This window comes from Salarias fasciatus, unplaced genomic scaffold, assembly GCF_902148845.1.
Source record: "Salarias fasciatus unplaced genomic scaffold, fSalaFa1.1, whole genome shotgun sequence".
Classification (NCBI taxonomy): Eukaryota; Metazoa; Chordata; class Actinopteri; order Blenniiformes; family Blenniidae; genus Salarias; species Salarias fasciatus.
Genome location: NW_021941388.1, coordinates 549,078 through 560,573, shown reverse-complemented (window position 1 = coordinate 560,573; position 11,496 = coordinate 549,078). Strand labels below are relative to the sequence as shown.

The following is an 11,496-nucleotide window of genomic DNA, read 5'->3' as shown; positions in this document are numbered from 1 at the left end:
TGTTTTTAACCTCAGATAAAAGAAAAAAATAGTTTTTTGTGCACTTATTGACCATCGTGAGCTCTCTCTTCTTATTGGTGTGTAAGTGCATTGAGATCCCGCTGAGGGACCTGTGTATAGTCTTGCAGCATTGGTTATAAACCTGAAGAAATAATGATGAAAACGAATGAATTCCTATTATTGAAGATAATCTTATAATACATTAAAAAAAAAAAGACGTGAATCTAGTTGTTGTTTGTGGCATGGTTATGCATTCAATGGTCATAATTTATTGATGAAAAACAAGACAAAAAAATCTTTTCCACTGGCGCTGTTCTGCTGTTTTCTTTTCTTTTCCATCTTTCAGTGTGCAGTATTGCCGTTCCTGTTGCTAATGGTGTTGCTAAGCTAGCTTGCTTGCTCAGTTGTATACCACCAAGCAATATATTGTAGCAGTTGACAAAACTCGAGGCGAGAGATCCACCCCTGTCAATTCCCCCGGCATACAAGTGCATGAATCTATGATTGCAAGTCTAAGTGATTCTATGATTATGGTGTTCTGTATTGTTTCTTCCTAATAAAGCAGATTTGCAGATGTGGTGTAATGTATTGCTCTGGCCCCCATCCTCCTGCACGCACCTCTGCTCAACATCCTCCTCCTCCTCCCCTCGCGCTCCTCACGATTGTCCCTCTGAGATAACTTATAAGAAACAAACATTAGCTTGTATATAAAAGCCAAGTCTTACTTATATTAAACAGTGAACCAGCAGTGACTCAGAGCACAAAGACAATAAAACTGTAATAGGATCTTTAAAAAGCTGCAGGTTTAAACAAGATTATGGCAGCTAAAGCTAAACTAAAGCAGACATGCTAGTATTTATTGAGACCTGTGCAATAAACAGTATTAACTTAAGCTAAAGCTGAATGAACCGTCAGGCGATAGTTTTGACATTTGAAACTTTTTTCTGACTACTATGTTGGTGCAGAACACCGAGCTGACATATTTTTCTCAACATTAACGTGAAAATAATGTATCTTGTATAAGTTGCGATCAAGCTGAAGGAGGATTGTCCTTCGCCAGCTTCGTTTCGAGTTAACATTTGTGGTTTTCAGGTGAAATCCTGATTGCTCGAGACTCTTGACTTCATTTAGATGAGGCTAACAGCCACCAGCTCAGTCTGCAGAGAGCCAACATGAGCGCTAACCCTGCTAACCAGGCTAAATACCTGTTCCGGGGCAGTATGAACGCTAGAGTAAATTCTAACGCTGATGGTGATAAGGGAGAGGATGTGAGCAGCTTGCTCTTCATTCGTTTCAGGTCCCAACACCCCCCCCCTCACCCTCCAAAATTGCCCCGCATCCTCTGTACTCTGACCTTTGACCTCAGCTGGACACGGATCACGTGCTCATTTCCAGGATCCAGAGCGCTCGCCGCAGGATTCACACCCCGCACCGTGTCAGCGTGAACACATGAATCTGAGGGAGGGGGTCCCAGATGGGTCCATCAGGACCCGATCAAAACCCCCACCCCCTGATCCATGGGATGTGTCCGGTCGGACATGTTGGACGCGTCTTTGTTTTTTTAATTTTCTGGTTTTAGTTCTTTGGTTCCTCCCACAGTACCTTTGGACTTTTTGTACTTCACTCTGGTTATTTAATCTGAGTCACCTCCTCCATTTTTGTACATATCTGTGCCAACAGCTTGGCAGACAGTGGCTTTTTTATTTGTAAAGACATAAACTTGCTTGCATATATAAATAAAATGAAATAATACACTTGTGTACTTGTTAATAAGGGAAAACTCAGAGTTTTGTGTCATTATTTCGCCTCAGCTCTCTTTTCCCTTTATCAATGTGGTTCTAATTGTTTCAAGCAGGAGTGTTCAAAGTATGAGCGGGCCCCCCCTCTGGGGACGCTAAAGAGCTTCAGAATGAGAAACAGCAGCAGGAAAGTTCTGTTATGGAATTTTGAGAAGAATCTGAATAAAAAGAAATGAGTGAAAGTGAAAGTTACAAAAAAAAGGGCATTTTAATACTGTGTGAAGTCAGTTTACAGAGACAGGTAACCTGGATAGTCGTATCATTAACAACACAGGTAAATAAAGATGCCAAAACCCACTTGGTTTATCATTGCTGGCATTTTTTTTAAAAAGCAAATCTCTTAATAACAAGAACTGCCTATCACTGTCCAACAATAGAATGTGTTATTTACAAAAAAAAAAATTAAATGATTCATGTGAAGCAACTTTCTGTGCTCACATGTTCAGTCACAATGTTTTTGTATTTGATGTATTTCAACAAAAATGTATGGAAATAATTGAAGCAGTAGATGCTTTTCAAATATTAGGAATATTATAAAAGCCACCTTGCATGGACATATTTTCCACACACACAGAGAAAAGTTCTTTAGCACAGTACCCAGTAAGGTACAAGGTTACCTGTGTTCCGCCACGTGTCTGTGCAGTGGTTTTCTACAGCGCCCCCATGTGGACTCAACGTGAAGCTGGCTGTTTCGACCTAATCCACTGTTTGTTTGTTTTTTTCATTTCTGTTTCTCTGAGTTAAGTAATCTCAGGAAAGGTGCTTTTTTTAATCAGAACGCCCCCATATGGAGGCCGGCTATTAATGCAGTCCAATCATCCTGACACGCATGCACACAAACACATACACACCACACACACACACCACACACACACACACACACACACACACACACACACACGAGCCTCCTCTCTCTTTTCTTGCTGTGGAATCTCTTCAGGATTTAACAGAGAACATTTCGTACTATTTTCTCCACCATCATCTGCGTACATGCAGACACATGCCAAAACAGACACTGAGTGGACAGAAAAGAGGAGCTGAGTTCTCTCCACTATGTTTATGTTTATGTAGAAAAACACCAAGCCAGGCATCATTATTAAGTATAGGATGTTCTGAACCAACTCATGCCATTTTTTATGAGGACAAAACATGCTATAAAAAACAAGTAAATGAAATCTATTATCTTAACACTTGTGGTCTTTAAGGTTCTGGAAGGTTATATGAGTGTAACTGGTAAATTGCATTTAGGTGTGAATGTGAGAGTTGGACAGATTTAGGCATGTGTCCATCCCACAAAACACTCGCTCTGTAATCTACGTGTTGGCTGAGGTTACATCAGACAATTAGAATTGATTACTACTGCGAACAGACTTAATAACAACTAAACACTTTCTGACATGTGTGAGTGAAATGTTTCTGTATTTTCAGGCCAGAAAGGCTCCTTCCTGTTTTTTTTTCAGGTTTCCGGTTTGATTGTGTTTCATTTGAGAGAAAAAAAAAAAAACTTCAAAGAAAACATTACATGTTTTCTTTTTCTGAAAGTGGAATCTGTTTTTTCTCGTCTACAAAGTAAACCAATCAAATAATGCCGAGTTCTCATAAATGACATCGTCATCATCATGGGCGGAGTTATGGCGTTGGGCTTGGGGACCGTCCTCTTTTGCAGAACTTTAGCATAGAGGTTACTGAACGGGTCGTGCGTGGCTTGTTTTTGGCCGGCTCCTCGTTGTTGCTCATAGGATCGTCGTAGATTGGCTCTGCCGTTGACGCCTTGCTGTTCCTTCAGTCGAGGACTCGGCAGGATTACTGCGGTTAGGACTGACCCTGTCGTATACCTCCGAGTACTCCGAGTCATCGGTTCCCCTGTAGGCCGAAAGGTGGAGGCTGGGCGGTGGGGAGGGAGGTGACGGCTGGACCCCGGCGTTTTGAGTGGAAGCACGCTGGCTGGGTCGACGTACAGGGCCGTGGGCGGCTGGCGTTTTATAACCGACTGGATGCAGTCCGCCGGATCAGCGTATATGACATCCAAATGGGTATTCCGGCGACCCGCAGAGGGGCTGTCGTGTGTGGGGACTGATGGGAGGGGCATGAGGGTGATGGGTGCCGGCGCAGACGTCAGTGAATCTTTTGGAGTGTCTTCCATCACAGGCGAATTCCCATCTGGAGTCCCCAGCCTATTCTCCACCGGGACAGCAATGATGATGCCGTCGCCCTCTTGGGGGAGGGGCGATGAGGTTTTGCGTTTGATGAAGCTCTGAATCAAGGAGAAGATTTCTCAGCCTGCGGTGTCTCAAAGGTGAAAAGTTTCCCGGTCCAGTTTCGCATCGTCGTCCAGCTTCAATGGTAAATGTTAGCTGGAAAAAAAAAACCCACCATAAATTGAAGATATTTAAAAATATAAATGTTCTCCATAGCTATCAGTGGAGGTTCCTTAAAGAGAACCAGATGCTTACTTTCAGGAGGCCTGTCAAAGAATAGATTTCTCTCTTTGATAAAAACTATAAAGTAAAACGACTGTTCTTCTTGAATCGCTTCTAATCAATAAATCAGCAGAGACCAAACAGTCCCGATGTGGTCTCACAGTCAGCATGACCGCTTTAGTCCTGCAGTACCAGTTTGTACCAGCAGGTGGTGTATTTAGTCAGTCAGTTGAATGGTTGAAATATGCACATTTAGAATGAGACAGCAGATTCCTGAAGACAGATTTAATTTCTAATGTCTCCAAGTTGTGTGTATCCGTAGTTCTGAGTGCCCAAAGAACAGAAGAAAAGATCACGTGAGGTGGAAAAACCAGAAAGTGCGTCCGAAACCGGTGTGTACCTTATCTTTTCCGTAGCGTCGCAGCAACTCGTATGGCCATTCCCTCACTATTTTCTTCGTCTGTGGTTCTCTAAGCTTTAGAACCTCCGGTCCTACCTCCAACCGTACGCCCCTGCAGGCCGCAGCGAGCCGCTGCCTCGGTTCTCTGGATCACTGTCCAAAGTCGCCCACTGGGAAGAGGAAAGATACGATGCTGTCAGAGCTTCAGGTGTTCTTTGCTCTGTATGAGTTTTGATTCTTGAGCAGAGGCAGAGGCATGGGTCTCAGATACGAGAGGTGGAGCATTCTCAACAGGCCCTTGTGATAGTAATTTACCATTCAAACAATACCTCATGTACCATCAAACAACACACTAATTCACAAAACTTGTTCGGAAGAACAAATACCCATACGCAAACACACACACATACACACGCACACACAACACACAACACACACACACACACACACACACACACACACACACACACACAAACAAATGCAGCCTGACAGTGTCAATCCAGAGCGTCCGCTGTCAATGGTGCTGAAAACTCAATTAAAAACTCACTGGCTAAATCTGTGCCATCTTTGATACAGCTTAAATTAAAATGAACACAGCTGGTCTAAAATTACACATCTATTCAGATAGATATAGACACAGCTATCTAGTATATCTTTTGGAATTCAAATATATTAGAAAAAAAATAGACTCTGCGGCCCTCTTATAGTTGAGAGCAACACAAGCACTTTAAATAGGCAGGTGTTTAAGACCACAGCATTCTATAAAGATAATATTTCTGAAGGTTTCACTGACTCACCCAGTGGCTCCGATGTCAGGTTTGGGGTAGTAACTCCGCTAGCGGCTAGCATAGTGTTTAGCATACTGCTGAACTTCCCTCCAAAGTCAGAGTTCAGAGTTTAGATCAAGTGCAAAAAGAAAAACTTGTTATGCCCGCACAGCCAATCAGCGCTGGCTACAGCTCTGATGCATTCATGGACAGTCGTAATGTATAATTGGCAAATTGGAGCCCACAATCTATGCGTATACCTTCTTGCACACACATGCACCATTTATTATAATAATTTATTTACGAGTAAATGTGACACCATCACATGAAACGGGGCCCTATGACCTTGTAGGCCCTGGGGCGACCGCCCCCTTGCCCCACTCTGGCTCCGCTACAGGTCTTGAGCTTGTGGCTGAGAGTCAAACAAACTCAAATAAAACTACAATATAAAGGCTGTGTCTGCTGCCCCCAAGTGGGGACAAACAGGTACAAATGTGATTTAGTAATGAGTTATTGAATGTTTTTTCCCAACCTTAAAACTCAAGGGGATGCTCAATGGCAGGCACCACACACACACACACACACACACACACACACACACACACACACACACACACACACACACACACACACACACACTTCAATGATGTACCCTCGGTCTGAGGAGGCGTAGATCTGGTTTCTCCTCCATGTGGAGCTGGTTGGAGGAGCTGTGTCCTCCTTTCTGAAACAGGGGAAAACATGGTACATGGTAAATAAGTACTATGGCTGTTTCCAAAAAATGCAATTTCTGTGGCTCCAAGCATCGCTGTCATGTAATCGGGTCACCCCAAAACATGACAAAAGTTTTTGGTTTTCCTTTGAAAGCACTGTGGTGTAAATGGGACCTCAGTGATTTGTGTGGTTTGCGTTCGATTCCCACCTGAAATGTGCAGTGACACAGTTTTTTCCACCCAGAGCGCTGAAATCCTTTTTTTCAGCCGCGACACCCAAGAGTGTGCTCCTGCATCTCCACACAGAACGCAGACATGTTCTCCTGCAGACGAGAACAACCTGAGCAGGAGGAGCAGCAGGAGGAGCAGGAGCAGCAGGGTGGCTGCTTCTCCTCTTCAGACTGACCTCTGGGCAGGCCTCAGCGTGAGGAGGCAGTCTGAGAACGCTCAGCAGCTCCGACAGACGGACCACCTTCACTTTCTTCTCCCCATGAGGCCTCCTGGTGCCGTGATCACCTCCTGCTGCACCTCCTCCTGTTGGACAGGCGCAAAGCCAATTTCAACAAAGTAACACTGCTGATGAATGTGCAACACAGTTAGAAACATTTGACACCAGAATGGTCAGAACACAAATGTATAAATGCTGAGTTAGCTGTCTTCCAGGTGCACAATGTTCCTTTTTTTTAAAAACTTAACTTTCTGTTTTAACAATTTGAGAATATTGGTAGCACTTTACTTGAAGCCCCCCTGTATAACACATTATAAGTACATTAAAGCACTGTATAACTATAGTTATAAACACTCATAAATGATCACAATGCTTTATAACATCAGAACCTAACCCTAACCCTAATCCTATGCTGTATAGCTGTGATCATTTAGGAGTGTTTATAACTACTTATAATGTGCTATGCCGGGTGCTTCAAGTAAAGTGTTACCAGAATATTCATTGTTTCTCTGTGGTTGTTGGCATGTTTGGCATCTCAGCACATTTATATCTGGTATTATTTGATCTGTTGCAACACGTTTCACTAATGGAATGAGCAATTCTAACTGTCAGTTTATGATGTGAAAATATCAATGTTTCCTATTCATAAACTATAAACAGAGAATACTCCGTTAGCAAATCCTTTCGCTTGTTTTTTATCTGAGATATTATTCAAGATATTGTCTTTTAATATCAATGTATCATGATATGGAGATACTAAGACATTCACAGAGCATGTCTTAAAACATGTTGTCCAGCTGCAGTTCCTTCACTGTGTTTACTGACTGTGTCAGTAAATAAAATAATAACTCCAATTCATATTTAATGCTTCACTTCAGGCCGCTACTCTCAGCCACGCTGTATCAACATAAGTGATGCTAATGCTAGCTCAACTGGCTAACAGCAGCAGTGTCATCACCCCTCAGTCACAACCTGTCAATCAGTCTGCCAATCACTGACAGGAGCATGCCTTCCTGAGGTGTGATAACAGGGCTAATCACTGCTCCACTGTGCCAGCCTTTGTATCGCTGTCAGCACTGGTGGGATTTAGGTTATGGGAGCGCGGAGTGCAGCGGATGTGTTTGCTCACACACCCTCAGGAAAAACACTGGTCTGAACTCTGCACATGATGCTCCCCCAACACAGGAGCGACTCATGTTCACTGGAGATTAAAGATTAATGATTAAGAATAAATGCTGCATGATACGTGTGCATGTGCGGTTCACACAGGCAATTCAGTTTGATTTCTTTATTTATGAAGCACCAAGAACAACGAAGTTGTTGAGTGTCTGTAAAAGAGTCTGTGGACGAAATATAAATAGAATTGCAACATACTGAAAAGGCATTTAATTGAATTTGGTTTCAAAAGTAACCACCAGGGGGCGACATCCTCACAGTAAATGCCAACACTTCCACCTGAACCTGTTTTCAGTTGTGATGCGCGCGCGCGCGTCGATTGTTTACTGAAACTGAGCTGTAATCTGTTGATCTGTATAATCTGCACTCTGTAATCTGTAATATTCACCGAGTCATTCTTATCTCACATTGAATTATTTCAGAAGTAACTAAAGTCCTCACATCTATTCCTGCAGCTCAGATCATTTTTATTAAATCCTCCTCCTGCTCTCTTCTTCTCCTTCTGCCACATCCCTCCCATCTCCTCCTCTCCTCCTGTTTTCATCCCATCTCCCCCTCATCATTATAATCTCTCCTCCTCTTCCTCCCCACTTTATCTCCTCTTTTCTCCTCTCCTCATCCTCCCCATCACCTCTCCTCCTCCTCCACCTTCCTCCTCCTCCTCCTCCTCCTCACTTCCTCACCTCCTCGTTCTGTCTTTGTCCCTGCACTTCAGAAAGTCTTCATGTCACTTTTTGTCGCGTGGATTATTCATGACCTCCGCTCTGTGTTGGATGTTCACTCAGCGTGCGGCACGTGAGAGCGGAGCAGAGGCAGTGCATCATGGAGCCGTCGACCTTATGTAACAGCGTGTTCGTGCTCCCGTGCTGATCGTGACACACATCCAGGTCCGCTCCTCCTCCCAGCAGCCACCAGGGGGCAGTTTGTCCCTGATGCTCTGTGACACCGCACGACGAACCTACCCCCACTCTGCTGCTGGCCTCGTACTGCGCGCGTGCGTGTGTGTGTGTGTTTCAACAAAAAGGTCACAAACTAACTCGAGCTGACAAAAAAGCAACTCAGCCTGACAGGAACCCGAAAACAAAAAACAAAAACACAACAAAGAAGACAAAGACCAACACCAAATGAAGGAAATGTTTAGAAACCAACAAAAACAATTAAAAAATAATGGAGAATTTCAAGAACCCAGAAATGATGAAATAATAAAGTAAATTAAAAAAAAAAAACATGTATTGTGACATTCTGAACTCTATCATGGTTTTGGGGGTTTTGTGTGTGTGTGTGTGTTTATTGTAGTTTTATGCTCTATCTATAGCCCACTCGGCTTTGTTTCACTTAAAATATTTGGAATACCCAACAAAGAGCAATGGAGGGAATCATGGCGTTGAATGAGAAAATTCTAAAACGTGTTTCCACTGACAGCATTCAGAGGTTGACTGAGGTTTGAGTCTTACTGAACATGTGGATGAATCTATACCAAACACAGGCTGGAGCTGTTTAGCCCCACATCAGGACATGTTCTGAAGTTGTGTACCTCCAAAGTATTGAATCTCCAGCCGGCCGACTCCACTGCTGCTGGCAGGAAACACAGACAACAGGACGGGCTTCCACTTCTGGGAGAGAGAGGAGACAGAGTCAGAACGGCAGCAGGAATCCACCATCTGTGAGTAACTCTGAAGACCGTTGTCGGTTAGCACTTCTGATAATGCTTGTGAAGACCAACGTGTGTGAGATAACCATCGTCTGAATGCTTCTGCAAACCATCGCCTGAAAACGTTTCTGAAAACTATCGTCTGTAAATGCTTCTGTAAATCGTCTGTGAAAACCATAACGAGAAAAAAATTTCTGAACAACATAATCTATGAACTCTTCTAAAAACTATCATCTGTGAACACTTCTGAAAACCATAATCTGAATGTTTTTCAAAACTATCATCTGAGAACGTTTTTGAAAGCCATTGCCTTTGAAGGTTTGTGAAAACCATCATCTGTTCACGCTTCTGTAGACCATTGTCTGTGAACGTTTTTCAAAACCATCGCCTGAACGCTTCTGAAAGTCATCATCCGTGATCACTTCTGAAAACCATCATCTGTGAACACTTCTGAAAGCTGTCATCTATGAACTCTTATGAAAATCATTGTCTGTGAATATCTGTGATCATTTTTAGGGGACACTTCAGAAAACCATTGTCTGCTAATGTTTTTGAAAACCACCATCTGTGAATCCTTCTGAAAACCATTGTCTGTCAACACTTATGAAAACTATCATCTTTAAACACTTCAGAAAATCACCATCTCTTAATGCTTCTGAAAACCACCATGTGTGAATGTTTTTGAAAACCATTGTCTGTCAACGCGTCTGTAAACCATCATCTCTGAACGTTTTTCAAAACTATCGTCTGAGAGCGTTTCTGAAAGCCATCGCCTGTTCACACGTCTGTAAACCACTGTCTGTGAACATTTTTCAAAACATCGTCTGTGACCACTTTTGAAAGTCATCGTCCGCGAGCGCTTCTGAAAACCACTGTCTGTGAACACTTCTTCGCGCTGTCATCCTTGTGATTCTTTCTGATCTGAAGTTGAAAAGCCTTCCTCTTGAGCTGCATAATAAATTTCACAAACTGCCTGCTGACCTTCACACAACATTTACTGCTTTTTGCTGCTAATGCAGAACTCCTCTGGAACCTACTGCAGTTTTTAAATACAGTCACATGTTCGCCCAGGTGATTTGGTCTTTAGCATGTGAAACTGAATCTGTGATTATTAATCTATTTTCATGTGTTTTTCCTGACACCCGCTGACACACGCACACACACACACACACACACACACCTCTATGTGAGCGACTGCAGGAATGCGTCGCTGTGTTTCGACTTGTTCATTCAGATTCCTGCTCTCAGTGTTTCAGTAAAGATATTTTCCCTCAGAGCAGCAGAAACAGTTTGAAACAAGGAGCAAAGAGCTGGAAGCAGCAGAGCTGTGGGAGTCCAAAGACTGAAGCTTCTCTGTGCCGCTGTCCATCAGCAGCATCAGTAATCTTCCACTATCTGCGTCAAAGAGTCCACCTGACAGCTGCAAAGCAAGGCGGCGAATGTCTACTCACTTTTCCAGGTTTGTGTGACTGCAGGAAAACCTTCCCGGTCTTGATGTGAGAGTCCATGTCTGAAGGAGGAACTGCTCACAGCTCCTGTCAGCTTCTTCAGGTTCACAACGTCTGTGAGAGGAACGGGCGGGGCGTGTCTAAAACATGAGCCTCACCTGGTACACACACACACACACACACACACACACACATTTGTACAGCATTAGTCATGCGGCCCTCCTGTTGACATAACGTTGTACTTTCACCATTACAGTTAACCAAACCTTGGACTGAAACAGTGAGTGAACCGTCAGAAACATCCAGAATCTGAGGAGGGCACACATTCAAAATAAGTCCATGAAACCTCGTTTGGCTGTCAGTTTTTACAGAGCACACAGATAGAAGGATCTTAGCAGCAGCAATTAACTTCCATTCCATCCATAGCTGTGTCTGAAGTTCTATTTCAGCTTGTTCCATTTGCTGAATGAAATACTTTGAGGCTGAGTTACACCTGATTCATCAACCCCAACGTAAACACTCTGGCACTCCTTCCAGTCATCGCCAGTTTACCTCACACTGTGCCTCAGTTTCTTGGATTTGTATTTGTTTTCTTGTTTCCTGTGATACTGATCAGCTGTTCCCTCTGTGGGCTGGACCTCTGGCCGCTCAGCCTCCAGTGTGGAAGACTCACC

At 43.4% G+C, this 11,496-nt stretch overlaps 1 protein-coding gene across 1 annotated transcript; it reads right to left on the bottom strand.

Moving 5' to 3' along the window:
* Positions 1 to 3,634: 3,634 nt before the first annotated feature.
* Positions 3,635 to 10,928, bottom strand: LOC115385463 (docking protein 1-like; the record flags this gene model as incomplete). The annotated part of the gene is given in 9 exon segments (XM_030087477.1): positions 3,635 to 4,070; positions 4,073 to 4,103; positions 4,106 to 4,153; positions 4,620 to 4,722; positions 4,724 to 4,789; positions 6,376 to 6,422; positions 6,506 to 6,633; positions 9,258 to 9,336; positions 10,826 to 10,928. Coding segments are annotated over 9 exon segments (995 nt in total), but the record flags the coding sequence as incomplete, so codon positions are not given.
* Between the last annotated feature and the right edge of the window lie 568 nt (positions 10,929 to 11,496).